Raw genomic sequence first — 27,218 nt, forward strand, 5'->3', positions numbered from 1 at the left:
GTGTGTGTGTGTGTATGTATGAGTGTGTGTGTATGAGTGTGTGTGTATGAGTGTGTGTATATGTGTGTATGAGTGTGTGTATATGTGTGTTTATGAGTGTGTGTGTATGAGTGTGTATATGAGTGTGTGTATGTATATGAGTGTGTGTGTATGAGTATATGTGTATGAGTGTATGTGTATGAGTGTATGTGTATGAGTGTGTGTATGAGTGTGTGTATGTGTATGAGTGTATATATGAGTCTATGTGTATATGAGTGTGTATATGAGTATGTGTGTATATATGAGTGTGTATGTGTGTGAGTGTGTGTATGGGTGTGTGTGTATATATGAGTGTGTATATGTGTGTGTGTGTATGTGTGTGAGTGTATGTATGTATGACTGTGTGTATGAGTGTGTATGTGTGGTGTGTGTGTGCATGTGTCTAGCTGTGAGCCACCTAGCAGCCAGGGTTCTGAGAACTAAACCTGGGCCCCCTGGAAGAGGAGCAAGCACTCTTCAACCCTAAGGCATCTCGCCACCATTTTGAAAATGTTAGTTCTCAAACTCCAGAGCCCACCATTCAAGCCACGTGGCTTTGTGCAACCTAGAGATTAAAAATTAAAACAACCTGCCTAGGACTTAGCAGGGAATCGCCTGTCAGAGAATGCCACAGCGAGGAGAAGCTGTATTTGTTTGAATAAGAGCATTTACACTGACTTCAATTATATAGAAGAGCTCGCTTTCTTCATTTAGCGTTGTGCTCTAACTTTATGGGTTTTTTTTTTTTTTTTCACTGTTGTTTGACTCGACATCTAGCTGTACCGCATGCTTGCCTGAAACCTACTGTATAGCCCAGTCCATCAATTCTCCTGCCTCAGCTTTCTAAATACTGAGATGACAAGCCACCATGCCAAGCTCTGGCTTGAAGTTTAAACGCTGCCTGTCTTATAAGCGTGCTGTATCCCTCGCATCAAAGTACTGGTCCCTTCCAGTTCTTGATCATGAAACTTCCAGAAATTTCAACCAATTCCCCTACATCTTAAGCATGGACTTATAGAACAAAGGGAGGAAGAAAATCACTGTATGAGCCTACAATGACTATCCTTAACAATAACACACAGCCATCCCAGAAAGGGACGAGGGAAGAAGAGGATTGGACCCAGAGCCAGGGACCCAAGTCGCCTGCATGGCTCTGTACCTCCGAGCAACATGACTTTCCTGCCTGGCTTAGCACGCCCACCTGTGCAGTGGATCTGGGAAAGTGGATTAGGGTGTTTTTTGTTTCCAACAATCTAGTGACCACGGAAGTAAGAATGCCGCCGACTGGAGATCCCAGGTCTCTCTCATAAAGAGGTTTATTAACTGGGGCCTGAATGATGTGTGGGGTCACGTCAAATGCAGCTGCGGTCCAAGCAGGAAAGCAAAGCTCGAGAAGGCTCAGGTGGGAATGGACTGCAATTGCCCGGGACATTACACTATTACAGCTGGTGCTCTCGGAGGGAAGAGACACTTGCCTTTGAGCTGTTTGCGTCCTTTGGCCAAATCGTTCATCCATTTCAGAACTTCTGGATTCGAAGTCTTGTCCCCGTGTGATGGCTACAGGAGGAGGGGAAAGGGAAAGTGGATGGGAGTGAGGAGGGGGGAAGGGTGGAAGAAAGAGGAGGAGGGGAGAAGGAAGAGAGGGTAAGATGGGGAGAAGGGGAAAGGGAGGGAGAGAGGAAAGGGAGACAAAAGGGAGAAAAAAAAGAAAAGCAACAATGTTAAACAGCTGAGCCACACAGGGAAATTCAGAGACACGCCCATGTTGGACACTGGGACGGGGTTCCAGTGAGTGGAACTGTGGAATTGTTCTGCACCTTCGTGCCTCCATGGGCGTTCTTGCAAAGCATGCCAAGGCACTCAAGCACATTTCCACACATCCTAGTTATTCTGGTACATCCCAATGTCCATCCTCGATGACCTCATAAGCCATCCAAGGCCCATCCCATTGCCAGGCCATAGTCCCCGCCAACAGAGATGAACGCAATGACAGTATAAAAATGAGTGCTTCCTGCTTTGTGCGTAACTCAGGACTGGGGCCTGCTGGGAAACACTAACCAATTGGGAAGACTGAGTACCCGCCAGTCGTGTCCTCGGAGCTCAAGAAAGCAGACCCCCATGGTCTCCAGAACTTGATAATTGTCCAATAACTGGTCTAGGAGGGAGCAGCCCTGATTCTAATCACTATTGGTACCAAAGATCCCTCTGAGCTAGCATGTGAACTTACACATCTGACCTTGGGCAGATGATTTAGCTCCTCCATGCTCTGATATCTCACATATTAAACATGTGAGGATTACATATCTCCTGCACAGAGTTCCTGTGGTAGAAACACTGAAGACAGCTCTGGGTGCACACTAACTTAGACCATTAACATTACCATTACCAGCTTATCCTCACTAGCAGCAGAGGGTGGTAGCAGGAATATTTCTACCAAACCTTCAAAGGAATTCTGAATGTGTCTTCACACACACATACACACACACACACACACACACACACACACACAGAGGGAGTCACGTGACTCTGACAGATCATTCACTTCTGAATTTTTTCTCAGCACAAAAGTGAACTGTCCCCAGAAAAGAGAAATCAGTACATTAAAAAAAAAAAAATGGCAGAATATTTTTGGTTCTGAGCCTAGTCCTTGGAGCTCTCAGAGACTGGACCATGAATCAAAGAGCATACACAGACTAGGTCTCCCGCACATGTGCAGATGTGCAGATGTGCAGATGTGAGTTGCAAATCACTGGAGCAGGGCTATCCCAAAAGCTGTCACCTGTCTGTGGGATATGCTGTTCTGGCTAAGGCTGCCTCATCTGGCCTCAGTGGGAGAAGACGCGCCTAGCCCTACAGAGACTTGATGTGCCAGGGTGGGGAGGATACGGGGTGGGGGGATCCACCCTCTCAGAGGAGAAGGGGAAGGGGTAGTCAGAGAGGGAGGCAGTGAGTGGGACTAAAATAAATGAAGTAAACACAACAACAAACCTTACACTCTATGCCACAGATCATAATGAGAGTCCTCTATCCAAAGCCACCATGCTAACTTAAAAGCAGGCTCAAGTGAGATATCCCCACCTGAGACTATACAAGGAACTTGGCTGGGAGGCCTCCTACACAGAGGCACCTGGGCTGAGATGCCTGCGTTGTCCACAGCCAGTCTGTGAAGAGCCACGTCACCCCTGGAAGATGAGTGACAGGAGCAGCGACATCTTCAATGGCAGACACGGGATACAGTCAGGTGACATAACGAAAGGGCCTAATGGTGCTTACGTGACATCACCAGATACGCAAGAACGCACATTCACCATGAGGACATTGCCAGATACGCAAGAACGAGCATTCACCATGAGAACATCACCAGATACACAAGAACGCGCATTCACCATGAGGACATGGAATGGTCCTATTAGTTATGGGGTGACACGGAAACATACATCTAAGAGCCAGGTGGAAAGGAAGACTGAACGAATAAAAAGTCACCGCCCCTCCTGCAATGGAGCCCTAGACTGTCAGAACCATGGACAGAGACACGGGTCGCCCAAAGCTTCCCTCATGAGAGGAATAGTGTATTTATCTATAAAAACAATATGTATGTGTATATATACACACATATATGTGTATGTATACATATGTGTGCATATACATATATGTGTGTGTACATATACATATATATCATATACATATACATATTTTGTTTAGTGTAATCCCACTTATGGTCTCTGGAAGGAAGTCTTATGCTTAGAAGCTTGGTGTGTAGCCTAATTCTTTGGGCTTAGCTGTCTAGTCATACGGACAGCCCAAGCTTCACATTTGGACTACAGAACCCTCAGAGGATTCTCCAGACTAAGGGAATATGTATGCAGATCAAAGCAAAGGTTCACTGGATCTACCCTATACGCTCTGAAAGGAATATACAAAATACACAGAGCACGGTAGGACCTCAAGCCAGTGACCAACAGGATGGTACATTTTTTTACCACCCACAGGATGGAGGAGGAATCGGAGGCTGAATATTATGAGAAAGTACTTGAAAGCCCACAATCGGTTGCAGAAATGAATTTTCTTTTAATGGTTCTGCCCTTAGCAGAACCATAAAGTTCTCAAGGTTAACTTTAGCTTGTGTAGGAGATGGCTTCTAAGCCACAGAGGTTTCCACACATTCATAATAGCTTTTTAGGCTTCTTTGTGTCTGAATGGGAATGTCTGTGGTCGGACGCCCAAACTCACTACTATAGGTTTTGTTAGGGGTAATTAAAATGAGGCAGCCAGGCCTACTATTGCAGATACTATTGAGGTATATTTCGACTAAGAAAAGAATCATTCCTAAAACACTTTAGAGAGACATCTGGTCGGCCATGAAAGACCTAAGTTACCCTGACTAGATTCTTGGCTGTGGGACTTTTCAGAATTCATGTCACCTCTCTGGGCCTGTTTCTTCAGTCACTGGGTAAGAAAAAGTCTGGCTGGCTTTGCCCAGTTTTAACATGTTCTATTGAAAGAGACCATCTGAGCCAGATGGCAGAGGTGCATGCCTTTAATTCCAACACTCGGGAGGTAGAGGCAGGTGCGTCCCTGTGAGTTCAAGGCCAGCCTGGTGTACAAAGCAAGTTCTAGAACAGCCAGAGCTACACAGAGAAATCCTGTCTTGAAAAATCAAGGGGGGAGGGGAGAAAGAGAGGGGAGGGGGAAGGAAGGAGGGAGGGAGAGAGAAGAGAGAGGAGAGAGAAGAGAGAGAAGAGAGAGGAGAGAGAAGAGAGAGAAGAGAGGAGAGAGGAGAGGAGGGGAGGAGAGAGGAGAGGAGGGGAGGGGAGAGGAGAGGAGGGGAAGGGGGGAGAGGAGGGGAAGAGGGGGAGGAGAGGAGACCATAGTGAACATCGGATAAACTAGCTCTTTTTATCCAGGGCTACATTTGGCAGAGATGAAAAGACTTAAGTTTATGTAGACATCCCAAAAGCCAAGATGCCCAGCAGGAGCTAAGGTTCAGAAACAATCAACAGAGGCTGGTAACACCACTGTCCGATGGATGGGAAGGAAAGCAGTGGGTCTTACACGTGGCAGGCAGCTTCTGAGTACAGCTTGGCCCCTGACAAGAGGAGTGACCGGATGCCTTGTTTCCTAGGATGCATAAGGTGCTGACTGAAGGTGGGGGAAAGGTAAATTCTAATACAGCGGTGAATATGAACTCCCCGCCCCACTGTTCTAGCATCTATACCCCTCCTGTGTGCATGCACATCTGTGTGTGTGCATGTGCGTTTGGGCGGCAGGGAGTGACTGTTTCTTCATTTGCCTTTAAAGCTTCCTAAGACAGGGTAAAAGATGCCAAGAGAAAGTCTCTAAGTATAACAGACAACTTTGGCTGGCTGTAAGAGTTGAGTTAAAAAGAAAAAAAAAAGGAAAAAAAAGAAAGAAACCCCTGTGCACAGCACAGGTGGGGACCCAGTACGTATTTAACCTGCACAAGTCCCGCCCCTCCTTTCCTCCCAAGACAGAGCCTGTCACATGGCCTGCTTGGCATTGCTCAGAAGGATTAAAAGGTTGGTGATACTTAGGGCCTTTTGCTCCCTTCATAGCCAACACTGCAGTAGGTGCCACACGGGTTCTTTCAACCGTGTCACCGTTCAGTTACTGCCATATGACTCAGAACAGGAAGGAGCTTGTCCAGAGACGTGAGGCTGCTGGGGGTTTGTGCTGGATCACATTCTACAACAGTCAGACTCAGGAAAGGCCAGCTCACAAGTGTTAATGGGCTCTAAAATAGAACCATTTGTCACTCCGTTATGTCCATCAGGATGGTGGTGAGGCAGGTCTGGTAAACTCCAGTAGATCAAAGAAATCAGCACCTTCCAGAATACTAGGGCTACCAAAGATAGACACTAAGAACCCTACGACACCACCATGCAGGCCTGTTCACCATTAACTTACTGCTCCAAGCCTCAATCACAGCTAGTTAGAAGTCTTCAGTGGGTCAGGACTTACTTATCTGCCAGATAAAGACGGAGACACTAGGCAGAGGGATCCCTGCGGCGTGGACAGAGTGTAGCCTTGACCACTGAATGCAAACTATGCAGCATCCTTGTTCAAAGAGCCTTGAAAGCCAATCCGATGACACCCTTCCTATAAAACGCAAGACCACTCCCTAAACACCCTCTTTCTGCAAAGCCATAGCTATGCAGGACAGCAAGGGAAGAGCGGACCACGACCCACTCGTCACTCTGCCCCAAAACTTGTCACACACTCACAGGGACCTTCCAATTACCTCTGTCCTGAGTGTTTAGTGAGCCTTTCAATATTTCAAGATGTCTGAGAGATTGATCCCTGCTCTGTTTTATTCTGATAACCAGCGGTCCTGGGCTGTCTGCCAGAGACCCACACTATCTTTATGCAATTCCCTGTGAACTCGGATTTTCTCTACTCCTTGGTCACTGAGAAAATAAACATAGGCTTCTTTGGTGGAGCAGACCCTTATCTAAGACTCTGTGGTTTCGAGTGTGAGAGACGGCGAAGCTGTGCTGGCAACCCTGCGGGCCCGGCAGGAGGACTGGGGTCTTCTGGGAAAAGATGGCTCTGTTTGATTTTTGCAAGTGTCCTCAGAAGGCATCACCTGAGAAGTCACCACTCACCCACCCGGAAGTTCCTTCATGACAAAAACCAAACCAAACCAAACAAACAAAAGAACCCAAAAGTCTCTGCCATTGTGTTTTTCAGTTACGAGTTTCTGCATGTTTTGGGTCCCAACTTTCTTAATCAACACACAGATGATATGAAGTTCAAAAACAAAGCTTTCTAAATTTTTGATCTAGAAAACCTAGTGTCCAAGTTAGTTGCCTCTATTGGTCTTCCTGTGGGAGTCCCTGTCCTCTTCGTCCCTTAATCCTTGCCCCCAACTCTTCCATAAGATTCCATCTAATGTTGGGTCTTTGCATCTCTTTCCATTGGCTGCTGGGTGGAGCTGGGTGGAGCTCCTCAGAGGAGTTATGCTAGGCTCCTGTCATGCATGCCCTTGAATCTGTTGCCTATCTGTGGATCCCTTTCCCCTAACTGGGATGCTGTCTTAGTCAGGGCTTCTATTCCTGCACAAACATCATGACCAAGAAATAAGTTGGGGAGGAAAGGGTTCATTCAGCTTACACTTCCACATTGCAGTTCATCACTAAAGGAAGTCAGGACTAGAACTCAAGCAGGTCAGGAAGCCAGAGCTGATGCAGAGGCCATGGAGGGATGTTCCTTACTGGCTTGCTTCCCCTGGCTTGCTCAGCCTGCTATCTTATAGAACCCAAGACTACCAGCCCAGGGATGGCACCACCCACCACCTCCCCGCTTGATTACTAATTGATAAAATGCCCCACAGCTGGATCTCATGGAGGCACTTCCCCAACTGAAGCTCCTTTCTCTGTGATAACTCCAGCCTGTGTCAAGTTGACACACAAACCCAGCCAGTACAGACACCTTGTCTGGCCTCAGTAGGAGAGAATGCACCTAGTCCTGCAGTGACTTGATGGGTTAGGGGGTTAGGGGGTTAGGGAGTCAGGGGGTTAGTGGGGAGAGTAATGAAGGGGGTGATACCCAGATAGGAGCTCCTCCTTCTCAAAGAAGAAGGGAAGAATTGGGGGGAACTATGTGAGGCGGTACTGGATGTCTGGTATTGGGATGTAAAGTCAATAAATTAATTAATTAAAAAAGAAAAAGAAACCGGGGTAGTGGTGCACACCTGTAATCCCAGCACTCTGGAAGGCAGAGGCAGGTGGATCTCTGAGTTCGAGGCCAGCCTGGTCTACAGAGTGAGTTCCAGGTCAGCCAGGGTTATACAGAGAAACCCTGTCTCGAAAAAACCAAATTCAAAAAAAAAGAAAGAAAGAAAGAAAGAAAGAAAGAAAGAAAGAAAGAAAGAAAGAAAGAAAGAAAGAAAGAGAGAGAGAGAGAGAAAAAAAAAAAAGAAAAAGAAAACCCAGTGTTAATAGGATGCTTAGAAAGACCAGGGAAGTAAGAACTATACCAAGTAGGAAGTCTAACAGAGGTTAGCTGCCTACAGGTGGGAGCAAGACAAACTCACCATTAAACTTAATTAAACTCAGCTCATGATGTGGGGGGATGGGTGACCAGAGGCTATAGAGCCGTCCTCCAGCAAGGAAAGGGGCAGCCACAACCAAGGGGTTGTGAGAAAAAAAAAAAATCCACACCCTTGTCAGACACAGTCTGTGCCTTCCCGATAAACCCTGGGGTACTTACTCGATATTTCTTTTCTTGTTCAAACTTTTCTTCAAACTTGCGAATCTTCCTCTTGAGGCTCTGGATGTGTTTGGTGAGCTGTGTGATGGTCTGGGGCTCCTTGCCATCCCCGCCACTGCATCGGGAAGAGCTTCGTGGCCTGCCACGGTTAGAGACAGACAAACCGTTCCAGAAAGAGCCTCGGTGAGCGTGGCTGCCTGACCTTTGAACCCAGAGAATCAGAGGATTCCAGGGGCCAGCTGCTGATGCGACTAGTGTGACAGGAGCCCCCACTCATCATCCCTTGTGACCCTCTGACCTTGTGACATGCATTATGGGCCAATCGCCTTGGGGACTTTTTGTATACAAATGTCAAAATATCGGCACAGGAAACACATGTTTCAAAGCACAGTGAGGTCAACTTGGGACTCAGAAGGGAGGCCCTGCTGAAGTACGCCCTTCAACAGGCTACACAAGCCACACCTGATGGCATGTTCAAAGCCAAAGAGTTAAATGGGGAGTTAACTATTCTGACATAAGGAAACCCTTTCAAATATGTCAAAAGGATTGGCCCTCTCTCCAGAAAATATCTCCAGTCTCAACATGACACATGATTTCCTTGCACTTGTAATGACTCACTACGCCCCTCCCATGACCCCTGGATCAACTCAAGAACAGCGGATAAGCTGTGGGAGAGAAACTAGGGACATGGAAACAGAGCAAACTTTGGCCAAGGGAGTCTTCCTTTCAATTGCACATCCAAAGTATTTGTGCAAGCTAACTCGGACCACAACACAGTTCCTAGAAGCCCAGTCACGGACACAGGACCAACGCAGAGCGTGTGGGGACCCACTTCTGGCACACAGGGGGATGCTGCACAGTGACCAACGTAGAGGTCACATGGGACACACGCAGGGAGATGCCGCTCAACGAACCGTGTGGAGGTCACATCTGGCACGTACAGACAGAGACTGCTACCTCTAGCTGCCCGTTGACTCTGGGGAGGACGATGGCTATTTTTAGATACCACTTCTAGAACATAACAAGGAGCTGAAGGGGAAAGTGGCTCATGTACGTTTCCTCCACTGCTGGGCATGGGAAGCGGGCTAAGCTGATTAAGAATGACATTTCAGATGTGTGCGAAGACACACGCTTCATTCTTTCCAAACACCCAACATGTAGTTTGATTCTTGCATCCATTTCTGAGACCCCCCCCAACTCAGTACAGAAGTAGTATTGCCAACTTGGGAGAGGGAGAGAGTAAGGGTGGGGGGAGAGGAAGAGGGAGAGGGGGAGGGGGACGAAGGAGATGGGGAGGGGAAAAGGGGAGGGGGGAGAGGGATGGAAAGAGGGGGAGGGGAGAAGCGGAGGGATGAAAAAGGGGAGGGGAAAGGAGAAGGGGATGAAAAGAGGGGAGGGGAGGGGAGAAGGGGAGAGGGGAGGGGAGAGGGGGAAGGAGAGGGGAGGGGAGAGGGGGAAAGGGAGGGGAGGGGAGAGGGGAAAAGGGGGGAGGGGAGAGGGGAGGGGAGAGGGGGAAGGGGAGGGGAGAGGGGGAGGGGAAAGGGAAGGGGAGGGGAGAGGGGGAAGGGGAGGGGAGAGGAGAGGGAAGGGGAGGGGAGAGGAGGGGGAAGGGAGAGGAAGAAGGAGGGGAGAGGGGGCAGAGAGGAGGGAGGGGGCAGAGAGGAAGGAGGGGGAGAGACTTGCTTTATCACAGTGTGGCAGAGTATTCCATGGGCCCGTCTCCCCTATTTCAGCACTGAGTTCTACTGTCTGTCATGAAGGTCTTTGGGAAACCACATGACATGAGGATGCGGGCTTTCTTACATCATAAACTGCTGGCTGCTGGGAGGAGATGGAGCAGACTCGGGGTCCAAGTTGAACCTCTGACTTTGGCTAAAGATGGAGCACCGCGGTGACAGCAACGGATTGTCACCATCGGTGATGTGGTAGAGCAGCCTGCTGGTCCCTGCAGACTGGAGGTCTTCTGCTGGACCATCGGTGTCACCCTGGGCATCCTTGAGAGTGGGCGCAGGGTCTGGGGGACAAGAGGAGAGATCCGGGCTTAGGGGTGACAGAGAGCCCGGGGCTGCCACGCTTCTAAATAAAGGTCATAGCATCAATGGGAATGACATGCTTCTGTCGTGTGTCTCCAGTGACATGTTTCTGTCATGCGTCTCCCTTCTGGAGATAGGAAGAGCTTTCAAAACACTGTCGTGTTTGTTCTCGCAAAGCTGGGATAGAAAATATTACAAAGTCGCCAACAAAGGTAGGAGAACTCCACAATGAGTTGTTCCGGCCGGCATAGCTCGAGGACCTCATCTGATGGAGAGTTTGGGTTAAAGATACAGACTGTGAGGAAAGGAGAGATTAACAAAATGATTTGCCAGGAAAGGAGCAGAGGGAGGATGTAGGAAGAGAGGATGGAGAGGGTGAGGAGTCAGTCGCTGACATGGCCTCGTTCTGCTGCTCGTAGCCTGCGCAGCAGAAAGCACAAAGTTCCAAACACGGCAGTAGGACTCCCAGGGCTGTGGAGATGATGGATGGATGGATTGATGGATGGATGGCAAAGGCCAAGGCGGAATGAGCTGACCTCAATCATGAGGACCCACGTGACTGGAGAAGAAAACCAACTCCGGCTCCAAGTCATTCTCACACGTGTGTCCTGACATCATGTGAGTGAGCACATATACACACGAGTAAATGGAATGAAATCCTAGAACGAGAGGAATGGAAGAAAAAGGAGAAAAAAGAAAGGAAGAAAGGAGAGGGAGACATACATACATACATGCATACATACATAGAAGGATACAAACATACATACATACATACATACATAGAAAGATACATACATACATACATAGAAAGATACATACATACATAGAAAGATACATACATACATACATAGAAAGATACATACATAGAAAGATACATACAAAGATACATGCATACATACATAGAAAGATACATACATACATACATAGAAAGATACATACATACATACATACATAGAAAGATACATACATACATAGAAAGATACATGCATAGAAAGATACATACATACATACATAGATACATACATACATACATAGAAAGATAAATACATACAAAGATGCATACATACATGCATACAAAGATGCATACATACATACAAAGATGCATACATACATACATACAAAGATACATACATACATAGAAAGATACATACATACATACATTCATAGGTAGATACATAGATATAGATAAGAGAGACAGAGACTGAAGAGAGAAAGAGAGAGAAACCAAAGACACTAGATAGTAACTCCAATGGAGAGTTAGGAATATCTGTTCTGCTTTCCAAAACATTACATAACACTCTGTTTTGAACAAAACCAAAGCGAAAGCAAAGCCCTCTGCAGTGCCTCCCTCAGTAGGCAGCTCTGAGCCCGGACTCCGACCTGATCTCCTCCCCTGTCCCTCCTAACTTAGCTCCTTAGTTCCCACCAGGGCTAGTCCGGATGTCAGCTTCCCCTGTGCTAAGGGGGAGACGAGAGGTGGGCACGCTACCAGAAGATCCCGAGACACTCGAAGCTAGTCTGCCTCCCAAGTGCTGGGACTAAAAGCGTGTGCCACCACACCCAGACCAGATTTGTTTTCCTTAGTTAAATCGTTGGAGGTGCAAATACACAGCTTTAATCCAGACCCTGTGAGGTGGGAAGACACACCTCTGATCTGGGCCACGCCTCCCGCTGGCAGCCTATAGAAAGGACAGGGGAGAAGGAAGCTTGCTCTCTCTGCCTGCAGGCTCTCAATCTTGCTGGCAAGTCCACTCCTTCACTGGCATTACAGCCTATTTCTTCAGGATTCTGGAGCTTGGTGAAGACCAGCTGAGACATCCAGCCTTGTGGACTGAAAGAACTATTCGATTCATAGACTTCCAATTTGTAGACAGCCATTGTTGCACTAGAGCCTGTAAGCTATCTTAATAAATCCTGTTTATATATATGTACATGTATATATATGCATATATATAAAGAATATATGTGTATATGTTTGCTTATATATACATATCACATAATATATAAATATATAATATACACATATGCATATTATATAATGTAAGTATATTGTATATTATGTGTAATAGTGTATATTATATACAGTGCATATAGACACATATACATATGAATGTATTTATATGTATACATACATATAAAATATATGTGTATACATGTTTATATATAAACATACACATGCATACATGTGATATACATATATATTTAATATAGTATACATATATGTGTGTGTATATATGTGTGCATATATGTGTATATAGAAATATACAGAATTATATATAGCATTATATATTAAATATGTAATATTATTATACTATATTATATAGATGCTAGTCTATAAGTTCTGTTCCTCTAGAGGATGAATAATACTGGTAATTTCGTAGAGCCTTAGTTCTTGTCCAAACATACCACTTGAATTGCGAGCAGGCTTAATTAAATCAGTTGGCAAGTGCATTTGTGTGTATGCGTGTGTAGACAGACTCATTGGGTGCTCTACTCAAAAGAGGCCAAGGCAGGACTCAAAGGCAGTGCTGCCATCTGGGAGCAGAGTCCGTAGCCTCTGCCAACCAACTGCACAGGGAGAAGCGGGTGGCCACCTAGAACTTGGTGGCTTCTCGAGGATCCCGAGGACACGATCTGTGTTTCTTCCGACAGCAAGGGCAGCTTGCCAGGGCCCTCGAAGCATGTTATGCTATGGTTTAGAGGAAGGGGCTGGGAGCCAGGAGCCTGGCAACTGCATGCTGGGGTGTGGGGGATTCAGCCAGTTTCCTGGCTCCCTTCTGTTTCCTCATATCAAATACGCGGGGCTGCAAAAAGGCACAGTGGCAGTCTGCTCCACAGGCAAGCGACCCAGCACTCCACTTCCAAACGGTGCCTGAGCGCTCACACCACGATAAATGGAAGTCTTCTTTATAATCTCCAAAAGTCTCTGTCACATGGGTATTGTAAATCTTAGGAAAAGAAAGCCCACAGTAATATAAGGGCAAGACAGGTGTCTAGTGACCTCGGTTTCCTCAAATCACGGGACTGTTGTTGGGATGTATTTCCACGTTTCTCCGAGGTGTAGCTGGGCAGGAGTGAGTTCACTTCAGAGTGCTCATCGCCGTCAGTCCATTAAATGCTTAAACTGTCCTTTATATGTCTCTATAGAAACACATGTTCTTGCCACTTGTGGTCAGTCCTTAGGACTGTGTACAACGTGACTCATGAGCACCTCACTCATGCAACCTCTCTTAACCCTCAGAGTTTAAATTGTCTGAGACTGAATAAGGCTGGCTGTCGCAGGAGACTTTGGTCCTCCTCACTGATCTGCTCCATTCTCCCAGGTCCCCACGGCCTTTGGAGCGGTCACATGAAGTGCAACAGAGCAGAAGCTGTAGCGTGAATACCAGGTCTTCCACTGGCTAAGGGATATGGACCAAAGTGAAGTTTTTAACGGTGTGTGTGTGTGTGTACATGTATGCGTGTGTGTGTGTGTATGCGCGTGAACTCCCATGCACACATCTGCATACCTATGTGTACTGGAATATGTGTTCACATACATATATGCCATGTGAGGGCCAGAAGGGAACTTTCCCCAGTTGGATCTCTCATCCCACAATATGATAATGAGGCGTCAAACTTATACGGTCAGGCTTGGCGGCAGGTGCTTTTACCCACTGGCCTCAAAAATGAAACTTTTTAAAACTCATTTTTTTTTTCCTGGATTGAAGGAGAAAAAAAATGAAACCTTCCTCACGAGGCTGAGGGTGACGTTAAATAAATTCGCATTCTGACAAACTCTTAGCATATCCACACAGGTCATTTTTCGTACTATATGTGCTTAGGTAGACGTGACTGCAACTTAAGTTTTTGAAATTTTCAGTTTAAATCAGGAGGATTATGTTTACGATGTTACTCTGACTGGCTACCCACAGCTATTAAGCTAATCAACCTTAGACTAAATTCATCTTAAACTTCCCAGCGTTGGGCTGGGGATGAGTTGGGGTCCATACAGTTGCACTAGCAAGCAGGAGGCCCCAGCGCAATTTTTAAAAAAATCTCTAAAATGAAACCAAAGTTTGTTCTTGAATCCTTGGTGAAACATTAGGATAGGGCATATAAAGGTATAAGAGGTACTCCCCTTGAGGACTATCATTTTAGTGACTATCATGAAAGTAGGAAGATAAATATTATTCTGAGAGCCTCCTAGGAGCACCATAGGGAACACCCTGAGAGCTGTCAATCAATTATGCCTCCACATTTCGGACTTCCCCATCAGTGCTTATTTCCAAAGAATATCATTGGGCCATTTTTGGAGTGACTCACTGTGTCCTAACACTTGCTCTGAGAGTTCTGCATCACGGTCATGTGAAGCTGCTTTTCAGTTCTGTAGGAAGATATAGAGCTAGGCTGACCCTTTCTGGCCGCGATGCAGGAGGAAGGGGCGGGGTAGCTCTGACCGGTTTCCCAAGGAGAAGATGACACACTTCTGCTGCTAGAAGCCTGAGTGTCTCTGGCAGCCCCCTCACTCAGCAGTAGGGAACACAAAGACGAGAAATAATTACCTCCAGCATGTGGAGGCCAAGAGACCACTTCTGATCTGGCTGCAACCCCAGGCAGAAGCAGATGTTACGTTGCAGTGACTCAGTCAGATTTAAAAATGTATCCTCCTAATGTGGATTTTTTTTAAAAAGCAACTCAAACTTTAAATAAATCTCTGCAAGAGCCTGAGAGGGCTTGCTCAGCTGTCTAAGCCAGAGTCTGACAGACTTTTTATTTTTCACTCTGGGGTTTGCCATTGTGGTTGGGCCCATAGGCAACTTTCAGACACATTCCAATGGCCAGACACGAGCCTTGGCCCAAAGCATGCCCATGATCTTAGCAAGCTTCAAGCCTGAGCATTCTGATCCTGGTGGTCTCAGAACAGGCAGCATGGAGGGCGGAGCGCACACAACGGGAAGGCTATGGAAACAAACTCGAATGCCTCGGTGCGGTGGGCTGCATGGGTCAACTTGCCATGAACCCAGAGTCACCTGTGAGGAGGAGACAACAGTGACCGGTGCCTCCATTCCATCTGTGAGACGTTTTATTCATTGCTAATGGATGGCAGAGGACTGAGCCCACCATTCCTAGGCAGGCCCGGGTGGGCTCTGTAAGAGAAGTAGCTGTGTATGATGCAGGGAAATCAAGCCAGAGACCAGTGAGTTAGGCTCCTCCTCCTCCACATGCCTCTGCTTCTGATCCAGGTTCCTGCCCTGGCTTCCTCTGATGGCCGACCAGGACCGGGGTAAGCCTAGAGTCGTGGTGATATATCCTGGGGAAGCAGATGGACTAGCTTGGTTCAGAGGTCAATCAGGATAGACGAAAGTATCACCAGGCCAAGGCGGCCATGAGCATCGGGGCAGATGCAAGGAATTCTGGGTTGGGCTAGCAGCTTATGCAACTATCTGGCAGTTAAGAGTCATCTTCTCTTCCTTTCAGAAAGGAAACCGAAGAAACAACTGCAGACAAGGACATGGCCATCTATACATTTCAAAAAGCTTTTTTCGGTAAAAACAGTGTCAGTGTAATACTACCTACTTTCAACACGGTGAAGACAATTCTAAAAGCATGGGAGAAAAGTTAACTGGACTCCTAGGGAGAGCACGGGCTATAATTTATCACAGCAAATGTAGTTTCAGCTTTGATAGTGGCGATTATGCAGGCATCCGCTCTATAGATTATTGTCGTCATACAAGCCCTCTGCTCACGGAAGCTAGAATCACGTCACTCACATACAAGACTCCAGCGGTGATCTGCAAAATGAACTGCGGATGCTGTTCCCACCCCCTGAAAACATTAGAAATTATGAGACAGTCAGTATCTAAAGGCCAATAGGATCATCATGAGCTGGAACTAGTGGAATATAAATTCTGAATTGGGCAAGAGTGCCCCCACCTGTTCAATAATGAGAAGTAGGCTGTGGAGATGTCGCGGTGGCCAGGGGCACTGTCACCCAGTCTGAAAACCTGAATCCAGTCTTCAGGAAGAACACTGAAGAAGGGAATTGACTCCTGAAAGGTTGCCCTCTGACCTCCACAAGTTCATAAAGATGCACATGTGTACCCATATGCAAACACACAAACACCAACCATACACACACATGTACATTAAAATAAACTAAAATAAAAGTAAAAGTAAAAATAATAATAGCTAACATTTCTTGAACAGATACCAGGATTGACATGTGGAGCATTTCACAAATCTTATTCTATGCAGTTTTACAACAAAACTAAGAGTGGTTAGTGTCCCTTCTGCTATCTCAAGAAAAGAAAGCTCAGGTATGGAAGACTAAACAGCCTGTACAAAGTTACCAAGCTGGCTTATGAAAATGTGCAAGGAGTTATTATTTCAGAACAAAACTGAATATTGAATATAACATATTTAGCCTTTCAAGAGGGTTACAGTCCAAATTTCATACCAAGGTCATTTTAAAAATAAAACCAAATAACTGGGTCATGTTTTTCAATGAATGCAAACTCTCTTGGCATATGTAGCAAAGGGCAAAGTTGAATTAATATCTTTCTGACAGACATGTCAGTACCAATGCTTGCAAACAGATCCTAGATTAATCTTCATTTACATTCCTAATACGATAAGTGTTGGTTTGTAGGCGCTGCATTTTTAAATAGGTTTGGGTGTCTTACCTGCTGTGTGCCACACGTGCACACAATGCCCAAGAAGTCTACAGCCCATGGGATCCCCTAGAACTGGAACTACAGTCAGTCATGGGTCACCGTGGAGGTGCTGGGAATTGAACCAGGGATCTGTGGAAGAGCAGCCACTTAACCATTAAGCCATCACTCCGGCCCCAGCTGGAGTCAAATACCAAACAGCCTCGGGTCAAGGTCTCAGACCGTGGGAGGCACCATGAGGGGTAGATGACTGGCAATGGGAGCCAGTTGGGTGGGAGCCAGTGGAGCCTGCCCATCTGCTCTCAATATGTAACAAGCTCTGAGTTATTCGCTTGATGGGTTTTAGCCTTTGAGTTCTTACAGAACACAGGGATCTAACAGAAATGTTGATAGGATGGCACACATCAGCAGGGATAGCTTGGCAGACAGTCCTAAAGGCATCGTTATTTTGTTAAAATAAAATGGAAAGTTTTATGCCCATAGTTTGGAAGGCATTAAATGATTTTTTTGAACTGACACAATTGTGGACTCCCATGGTGTTATGAAATTCGGTGGGCAGGGATTCCCTGTTCAGTTTGCCCTGACCCAATGCCCATGAATGATACTATTTGGTAAAAACTAAACTATCTTTCCCCATATTCGTGAATAATATTCTAATTTAACCCAACAGAAATCAAATGGTACATTCTAGAAAGACACAAACACCAGAGAAGCCAAAGTGACTGTGGGAACAGTGAGCTAAAGCAGACAAATTAACTGCAAATCTGGGTCTTAGAGCTTCAGTGTAAGAACAGATTCAAGGCTGGAGAGATGGCTCAGCGGTTAAGAGCACTGGCTGTTCTTACGAAGGTCCTGAGTTCAATTCCCAGCAACAACATGATGGCCCACAACCATCTGTAATGGAATCTGATGCCCTCTTCTGGTGTGTCCAAAGACAGCTACAGTTTACATACACACAAAAATAAATAAATAAATAAATAAATAAATAAACAAATCTTTAAAAAAAAGAAAAGAATAGATTCATTCGCTTTCAAAACAAAGCAGTTATAGGAAGTGTACTCAAGCTATCAACTTAATTTCAAAATCTGGACAATGTTAAGTATGAGGACTAAGTCGGGTTGGAGAGTGAATGCTAGCGGAAAAGACCTGAGGAGTCCCCATCCCATCAGGTCTCCCTTGATCCCAATCATTGCCCACCCCTGCCTGTGGCACCTTTAACAAGTTGCACTGATTTCCCCCCAAAGTTATTTTCTCCTCTTTAATCTAGGGATTGTGATGAAACCAGCCTGACTTGATTATTAAGATAAGATAGAAATATCCATTCAACTATTAGAAGCCAGCAAAGAGATCACGGTTAGTTTCTGTTAGTATTATACACCAAATGCTACATAGCACACTTCAAGGACTAAGTGTTACTGGCACTGGGAGCTGGGGGTCTTTGGTCAGGGAGGGCACAGTTTCAGTGCATTATAGAAAACGTTTAGCAGGAGTTTCAACTACTAATCCATCTCCAGTATCACCAAACTCACTCAACAGAAGCAACACAAAATGGAGTCCTGCTGATGTTGACTGAAGACAAATACTGTCGGGCTACTTTCCACAGCAGTTGCCATTTTTCACTTCCAGAAGCTGGTCATACATTCTGAGAAGATCAGAAGGTTCTAGAAAGGGCCTGGCGAGGCAGTTCAGTGGTTAGGAGCCCTTACAGAAGGGCTTACAGAGCCCTTACAGAAGATCTGAGTTAAGTTCCAAGAACCCACATGGCAGCTCACAACCTTGTGTGACTCCAGTTCCAGAGGATCCAACAGCCTCTTCTGGCCTCCACAGGCACCATGCACACATGGTGCACATACATACATACATACATACACACACACATACTTACTTACATACATAGTCAAAATATTTATATACATAAAAATAAACATACTTATTTTATATATAAAAAGAATATATAGAAAGTTCAGCAGTCATATAGACATAAAAAGCCTTGTAGTTCTGCTCAGCCACATAAATAATGAAACATCTAAGAGGTATTTGGAGACTATGTGAGCTTCTGAGGTTGAAATAACAAACATCCTCTATAACAAAACCTTCATAACCTATCTGAAACTAGCTCTCAGATAAATAAAGGAATAGGTTAGAGGGGCAGTTGTGGCGCACACCTGTAATCCCAGCACTCTGGGAGGCAGAGGCAGGCAGATCTCTGAGTTCGAGGCCAGCCTGGTCTACAGAGTGAGTTCCAGGGCAGCCAGGGCTATACAGAGAAACTCTGTCTTGAAAAAAATGAAATCCAAAAAACCAAAATAAATAAATAAATAAATAAATAAATAAATAAATAAATAAATAAAATATAGGAACAGGTTATATGAATGACAATGCCCATCTACTAGTACACCTGAGATTCTTTGCTGCTCTATAAATCTAATTGTAAACTGTAGATACAACAAGAACATATTACATGGTGCCCAGGCATGGTACAGAGTTCAGGGAAGTTTGTTCAGCATCCACCTTTTAATTTTGCATTCTGAGGAATGTACCCATGTCATCTAGAGATACGTTAGCATTTCCAAGTTATTTGCAACTCTGGTCAAGTGCAGGGTCTTGAAGTAGGGAGGGATAAGAAGACAGTGCCCACTTTTGGAGTTTAAGACAAGACCTATAGTTGATGGGAAATCTTTAAGAGAAAACAGATGGTCTACATCATATCACTGTCTTACTCAAATGGAGAACTTATAAATCAAGATCTTAGAAAAGGGAACTCCGTACTGCTAAACGAATATTTGGAGCAGTGGGTGTTCAGCTATCTTTAAGGACAGAGTTGAGCATAACTTCCATTCTACAGTCATCCTCGGAGAGACAGAACAAGGGCTATGCTCAGCCATACGAAATGCCAAACTGTCTCTGTGCACACTTCAAAATGGAAAGCCATCATGAAGACAAGCTTCAGGCCATTTTCTACCCAGAGACACAAGGACAGACATTCACTAAGACCGGAGTGAAAATATTGACTTAAGCTGACTACCGTATGGATTTCTGTCTTAGTCAGTCTGTGCTGCTATGACAAACTGCCAGCGGCTAAGGGGCTATAAAGAAGGAAAGTTCCTTCCTCACAGTTCTGCAGGCAGGAAGTTCAAGGCACTGAGTTCAATGTCAAGCCATGGAGAGGGCCCTCCTCTTCCAGGCTACGATTAACTCACTTCTCATTCCACCCTAAAATAGTAGAAAGCCAGTCAGCTAGATTTCTGGACTCTTCTGACAGGGGTTGACCCATTCATAAGGGCTGCATCCACACGGCCCCTTCTCCAAAGACTTTTACACCAGAGAGCAGAGTCAACCAGAAGGAGACACAAAGACCCATATCCTGTCAGCTCCTATCTTAGACGATGGGCTTGGTAAGCTATAGGTAGGATGACCTGTGCGAGATTATATCTGGGACCGAGGACTTCTCAGGCATGTGTGAGACATTTTCGCCCCAAACCAGACAGTTCTCCACAAGCAAGAGTAGTTCATGGACCTTCCAATGCTCTCAAATTGCCCGTAACTTTGCTCCAGGGACCTCTGCATTCTTAAGATGTGTCTAGGTACCTGTCCTTGTCCATAGGCCATCTGACCTGCCTGTGACCTCGGTGCATGACTACCTTTTGAATCTCAATGTTGATAGATGAAGTTGACTGATTCTGACATTGATTGGTATGACCTAGTTGACTGATACAGCCCTAGATGCTGTGTCATAAGTCTCCTGGCACCCAAGACCGCTTAAGGTAAAGAGTGAAAGCCTCCAAGTGGGCCAATCTTCTCGATGATGACGGAGGATGAGAACTCTCTAGAATGCTGTTGAGACTAGACTGTGCCTACGGGGCACTGGGAAATCCATTTCTTGTGGAAGGTACAGTTTGAAACTGGCTTCGTAGAACAAGACGCCATTTCAAGCATCTCACTGAGTGAGTAGCAACTTCACAACCCACGAACTGACTGAAAGACCAAGGTTTGAACCGCCAGACAAGTCACGACCGCTCTTCTATCAGACCGCCAGTTCAAACCTGTACTGGGAGATTTAAGGAACTCAAGTCATGTACTAATTAATTCTAAAGTGGATCCAAACCTTTTTAGAGTGATTGACAGTTTCTATTTGTGAATTTTACCATTAGTAGTCATGTCTGGCAAATCAAATCCAGGAATTTCTATAAAAGCCACTGGGTGGATTTTGTCCTATGTATACCAATTATTGAATCTACTATTAACATGGACTACAGGGCTATTAAATTTTTAATATAATCTTCTATGGACTCGTGGTCATTTATGATAATCTTATGCAGTCCTCTTTTGTCAGTATTTAAATACATGTGCATGTACATACAAGTACTCGTACACAGGTATTATACGCACAAACACACACACACACACACACACACACCTACAATTTAAAAGTATTTAAAAATGAAAAAAAAACAACCAAAAATCCATATATACTTCCTACCAATTAAAAATTGCTGATCCGTCTGACCTTAGAAGGTTTGGAAGTCTCACAGGGTTCACCCCTAGACAAAGAACTACGGGCAACTGTTGAGGGTGCGAAGTAGCCTCCACCCAGGGAGGAGCTCCCTAATTGGTCATCCAATACCAAGTAGTCAGCCCTGAAATAATATACAAGCAAAAGATACTTAACAAATCCAGCAAGTTGTATGCATGAGTACATGGGTAGGTGGGTGCATGCATGTATGCATATGCATGTGTAGAAAAAGAGGAGAGAGAGAAAAAGGGAGAAAACAAAATAAATGAGGCCAGGAATTAAGGAGGTAGTAGGAAGGGTTAGGAAATGGAAAAATATGTAAACAAATGCTGTTATTACACTCTAACCAGCAAAAACAAAAACAGAAACAAACTGCTGTTCCGAACTGTAACCAGCGAGTTATATAAAATGCATGAGCTTCCTGCGAAAGCGCGACTTGCAAGTGCAGGAAACCAAACCTTACCCCATGAAAGCATTTTACAGCTATAGCAGAGATGGCTCAGTGGTGAAGAGCACCAACTGTTCTTCCAAAGGTCCTGAGTTCAAATCCCAGGAACCACATGGTGGCTCACAACCATCTGTAACAAGATCTGATGCCCTCTTCTGGAGTGTCTGAAGACAGCTGTGTACTTACATTTAATAATAACTCTTTAAGGGGAAAAAAAAGCATTTTATACAAATTCAACTTGACAATTCCTCAGCTGGATGAAGAAACTCTCTGGGGTCCATGAAAACCCTTAGTTAGTTCTCCATGATTTTGCAGAGTCTAGTTACCTGGGCAGAGCTCTCAATACTTTCTGCATTTAAAAAGATTCTCCCAGAGCTTCCAGGGACTAAGCCACCAACCAAGGAGTACACATGGCTCCAACTGCATATATAGCAGAGGACGGACTTGTCAGGTATCAATGGGGGGAGGAGAGGCCCTTGATCCTATGAAGGCTCACTAAATGCCCCAGTGTAGGGGCATCGATTGAGGGCAGGGAGGCAGGAGTGGTGGGTGGGTGGAGGAACACCTTCATAGAAGCAGGGGGAGGGGGGGTTGGGGGGTGGGATAGAGGGTCTCCAGGAGGGGGTGAAACCGGGAAAGGGGATAACATTTGAAATGTAAATAAAGAAAATATCCAATAAAAAATAAATAAAATAAAATAAAATAAAAATTCAGTATCCAGGCTAGAGAGTTGGCTCGAGGGTTAAGAGTACTCGTTAGTGTTGCAAAGGACCCAGGGTCCATTCCCAGTACCTACATGGAGGCTTGACACCTTCTCAAGCACAAGCACGCATGGCACATAAAATAATAAAAATAAATCTAAAAGTTAAAAGAAAATCCAGTATCCGAACCAGGACCCCCCCATCTCCTTCCCCCACCCCCACCCCACCCCTGTCTCAAAGGAACCTTTTGCCTAGTTCCTACCAATTTTCACTGAACACAGAAGGTCTTGCTTGCCCCTCGGTAAATTCACAATTTGTTTACATCTCACAAGAGAATTTTAAAGTTCGTTCAAAAAAAAAAAATCCAGTCTACCCAGAATTTTAAAAAAGCATAAAATCATCTTGATATTAAAAAAATAAAATCATCATAAAAGCAACCCCCCAAAAGCATCTATATCCAGCATACAGCAAATATTATATCTCTGCTGGATACTTAAGACGGCCAAGTATCAAACATCAGACATTCAAAGGTTAATTTACATTTTCCTTCAGATTTCTGCATATGTTGCATATTCTATTTTTTAGAAAGAGACAAAATCCAGGATTGGCAAAGAGCCTTCACAGGCTGGACCTAAGCTCCCCGACACATATGTAGCAGATGTACAGCTTGGTCTTCATGCTGGTCCCCAACAGTTGGAGTTGGCGGGGGGGGGGCTGTCCCTGACTCTGTTGCCTGCCTGTGAATCCTGTTCTTCTAGCTGGGCTGCCTTGTCCGGCCTCAGTGGGAGAGGATGTGCCTAGTCCTGCAGTGAGCTGAGGTGCCGGGGTGGGGTGATACCCAGGGAGGGCCTCCCCCTTATCAGAGAAGGGAAGTAGGGGATGGTTAGAGGGAATGTGTTGGGGAGACTGGGAGTAGTTGGGGTGGGGGCTTCAATCCAGTTGTTAAATAAATAAATAGGGAAAAACACAAGGTTGAAGAAGAGGGACCACCCTGACAATCTGACTTAAATCACTGATTGGGTCCCTGACCCAGTAGTATTCTATCTACATTTGACCCAAACACAGTGGCCCATACAGGAGGGGAGCTCACTTACCACCCAAGAAGGCTACCAATTGTCAAGGACCCGTGGCCGCAGGGAAGTCTTTTGCCACTTACTATGTCCCACTAGGCCTCAGATCCTCGTAGCAACGAGTATTCTTTCACGGCTCACTTCGGTAAGTTACTCTCACCAAATGCATAAACAGTTCCCTCCCTCCTCACAGGAACAGAAGGAACAGGAATGGCTACGCTTGGCGTCTCCTATAAGCACTGTTAATTAAAACAATTCCGACACTGCAGATGACCACTCAGCCTGCTTAGAGCACGTGAGATGTTCTTAAACAGAAGTGTCTTAAGTAAGGACTGCTGTTCGTACTGCTGAACTGAATTGCCATTTTCAATCTCTTCCTCCAAACCCTGGAGATTACTGGCCCCTTGGAGAGCTAGCTCCCCCTAAGCCCTTTGAGGCCCCGCCCCCAATCCAGGGAGCCGCCTGCAAGCCTCTGGCGGATTTGTTTGGAGAAGGCTAAGCTCCCTCCTCAGGTAAACTGCTATTTCCTTCCTCTCCAGTTCTTCCTGAGAGCATTAATTTGCCTTCTGTTGGCCAGCCAATCATCAGCCATCCCTAGGATTGAAAAGTTAGAAAAAACGAAAAACTAAAAATTTCAGACCCATTTGGAGACTTTCTGGAAGGAAAATTCAGAAGAAGCCAGAACCAGGATACATGATCGGAACGTGCCAGCAGCCAGGAGCGAACCATGCAACCCTGCTTACCGATCAGCCTAAGATCAGTTATACCGAGAGCGGGCAGAGAAGATGAAACTCCCCTGGTCCTCAGTATCTCGAAAGCATGCTAAGTTTTAAGACAGCACAGACCATCTCAGTCCAGGAGAGCACACTACTAATTCCTCCTCGTTACAGAGCAACCAGAAAAATTACCCGAAGTTGTAACCAGACCAGCGTTCAGCTGACTCCCATTTAAGAAAGTCTGCCTTGCAGCTAATCCTAAATCCGCACGTTCCCTCTCAGCGGCTCCTAGTTGGACTTTGATGTCTCATCGTTTTTTTATCAGGAGCCCAGGAGGAGGCTGAGCTGTCTCCCGAGTACCACACGGGACATCCCCAAACTGCCTCTTACCTGCAGGATCCGCGCTGTCTGCAGGCACACTCTGTGCGGAAGCTGGGGCCGGGTCCTTAACGCCGTGCACCTGGCCATCTTCTTCCTGGGTCGTCAGGAACGCGGAGCACAGCCCAGACTCGAGGGCTTGGAGCTTCAGCAAGGAATTCTGCCAACAAAAGCAGAACATGAAGGCGGCTAAGCGGATGCCTAACACACAGCTCTGGGGCTGCAGCTCTCCCTGGCACCTTCGTCCGGTGCCTGGCAGGACCGGGGTCTCGGGCTAGCTGCTGCAGCTGCTGCTGCTGCTGCTGCGGGGAAAGGAGCTGCTGGTCCCCGAGTCAGCTGCGCAATGGTCCTCATGCAGCTTCAGTTGCTGGCTCGTTAAAATCCTAACGTATAAGGTTTCTCTGTGACACATGGGACCTGGGATTTCGTCAGCAAGAGGCACTGCATCTGGAGAGCCAATCTCAGAAGGTGTCCGCTTCGCTAAGCGCTGAGGTTTTACGCTCCTCCGCGCAACTGTTCATTCACCAGGCTGACATCAGGAGCCAGACATTAGGCCACTCCCAGGCTACCATTCATAAAAGCCACCACCGTCCCTCCAAGACGCAGACTGCGGCAGACCGCAGCACACAAGGAGTTACAGCTGCAGAGGCTGCCTGGCACCTAGGAGGGGCTTCGGGGCTCCTTCACCTAGCTTTACACCACGCCTTCTAAAGTTACTTCTCTTGCAGGGGCGGGGGGGGGGGGGTGGGGGGCGGGGGATGCTGCAGCTGCCTCCTCTGGGGAACGGAGTCTAGCGAGATGGGCCCTGGGCCCTTTAGCCTAACTCAGCTACTTGGTGGAGAGCAATTGATCCTTCGCAGCCCACAGTCCAATCTCCCGCCTACCCCTTCGTGTCGCAGTTTTTAATTTCTCCCAGGTTCTTAGGAAGAACAAGTCACGCAGAGTGACGCATTTATGATGCAGCAGCGCCCGCGGACCGATTCTCCTGGCAGGTGAATATGAATCATGCCCTGAGTCCGGGCTGGGCACTTCCAGGCCACAGCGGGACAGCTCTGCAGGTTACAGGAGCGATTCCACCCACCTCCCTCCAGCTGCTGCAAGGGCAGCCAAGGGAAGCAGGGCCATTGGTTCTTTTCCCTAGCCAAACCTTCCAACATAGGCACTCTTACGCTCTCTGCCCCCTCACATATGCCACACAGGCACAAGCTGGAGCACCCCACTCTACAGTTCCACCCCTGCCTGTCCCACATACCTACACACACACACACACACCCCTCCTACACACACCTTGCTTCCAATACCACTCACACAAACATATACCCTAACATACCTTAACCCCCAAATGTTCATACTACATATACATTTTCATGCCAACCTCAACCCCCACTTACACACCCTATTCTACAAGCACATCCCTGGGTCATGTTAGTATAGATGTGCTTGTAACATGACCTCCCCCCACCACTCTTCCTCCTCTTTCACACATACACCCCTACTTCTGACTGGCCCCCCACATCCTTCTTCATGCATGTCCAATACCCTCACATCGACCCCTGTTCCTTCACACCGTGCCTCTAATTCACAACACTCTGGCTTTTTTTTTCTTATTTTTTTAATTAGATATTTTCTTTATTTACATTTCAAATGCTATCCCCTTTCCTGATTTCCCCTCCGAAAACCCCCATCCCCTCCCCCTCCCCCTGGCTCATCAACCCACCTGCTCCCGCTTCCCTGTCCTGGCATTCCCCTATACTAAGACATTTAGCCTTCTCAGGACCAAGGGCCTCTCCTCCCATTAATGTACAACAAGGCCATCCTCTGCTACATATGTGGCTGGAGCCATGGGTCCCTCCATGTGTACTCTTTGGTTGGTAGTTAATCCCTGGGAGCTCTGGGGGGGTACTGGGTGGTTCATATTGTTGTTCCTCCTATGGGGCTGCAAACCCCTTCAGCTCCTTGGTTCCTTTCTCTAGCTCCTCCATTGTAGGGACCCTGTGCTCAGTCCAATGGTTGGCTGAGAGCATCCACCTCTGTATTGTCAGTCACTGGCAGAGCCTCTCAGGAGACAGTTACATCAGGCTCCTGTCAGCAAGCGCTGACATCCGCATTAGTGTCTGGGGTTTGGTGACAGTATATGGGATGGATTCCCAGGTGTCAACACTGCCCTGTGTACACTCCTGTATGCCTTCCTACCCCAGCCTCACCTTCAGCATCACATCGCAGCACTCTCTCCCTCTACCAACTTCTCCCCACTGCTTTTATCCACTGAGCTGACACCACAGCAGTGTTTTGACATGATGCTCCCCGAGGGATATTTAAAACTTTCTCAGACATTCTGAAGTCAGTGGACACCTCGGCAACTCAGGTCCCTCCTCCACCAGGCACAGATAAGCTCACGAGCTGACATGAACGCTGTGCACCCTCAGAGGTGATTCCTAACAGCCAAAGCTCAGACCAGG

At 46.4% G+C, this 27,218-nt stretch overlaps 1 protein-coding gene across 3 annotated transcripts in view; it reads right to left on the reverse strand.

The window, feature by feature from the left end:
- Fam13c (family with sequence similarity 13 member C) overlaps positions 1-27,218 on the reverse strand; it is a 113,445-nt gene that overhangs the window by 14,692 nt on the left and 71,535 nt on the right. For all 3 annotated transcript variants that reach the window (XM_052164161.1, XM_052164160.1, XM_052164159.1), the window contains 4 exons: positions 24,772-24,919; positions 10,051-10,261; positions 8,248-8,386; positions 1,494-1,575 (listed from right to left, as the gene is read on the reverse strand). In XM_052164161.1, coding sequence (XP_052020121.1) covers positions 1,494-1,575; positions 8,248-8,386; positions 10,051-10,261; positions 24,772-24,919 — 580 coding nt within the window. The remainder of the gene's footprint in view (positions 1-1,493; positions 1,576-8,247; positions 8,387-10,050; positions 10,262-24,771; positions 24,920-27,218) is intronic.

This window comes from Apodemus sylvaticus, chromosome 19 (assembly GCF_947179515.1).
Source record: "Apodemus sylvaticus chromosome 19, mApoSyl1.1, whole genome shotgun sequence".
In the NCBI taxonomy this organism is placed as follows: Eukaryota; Metazoa; Chordata; class Mammalia; order Rodentia; family Muridae; genus Apodemus; species Apodemus sylvaticus.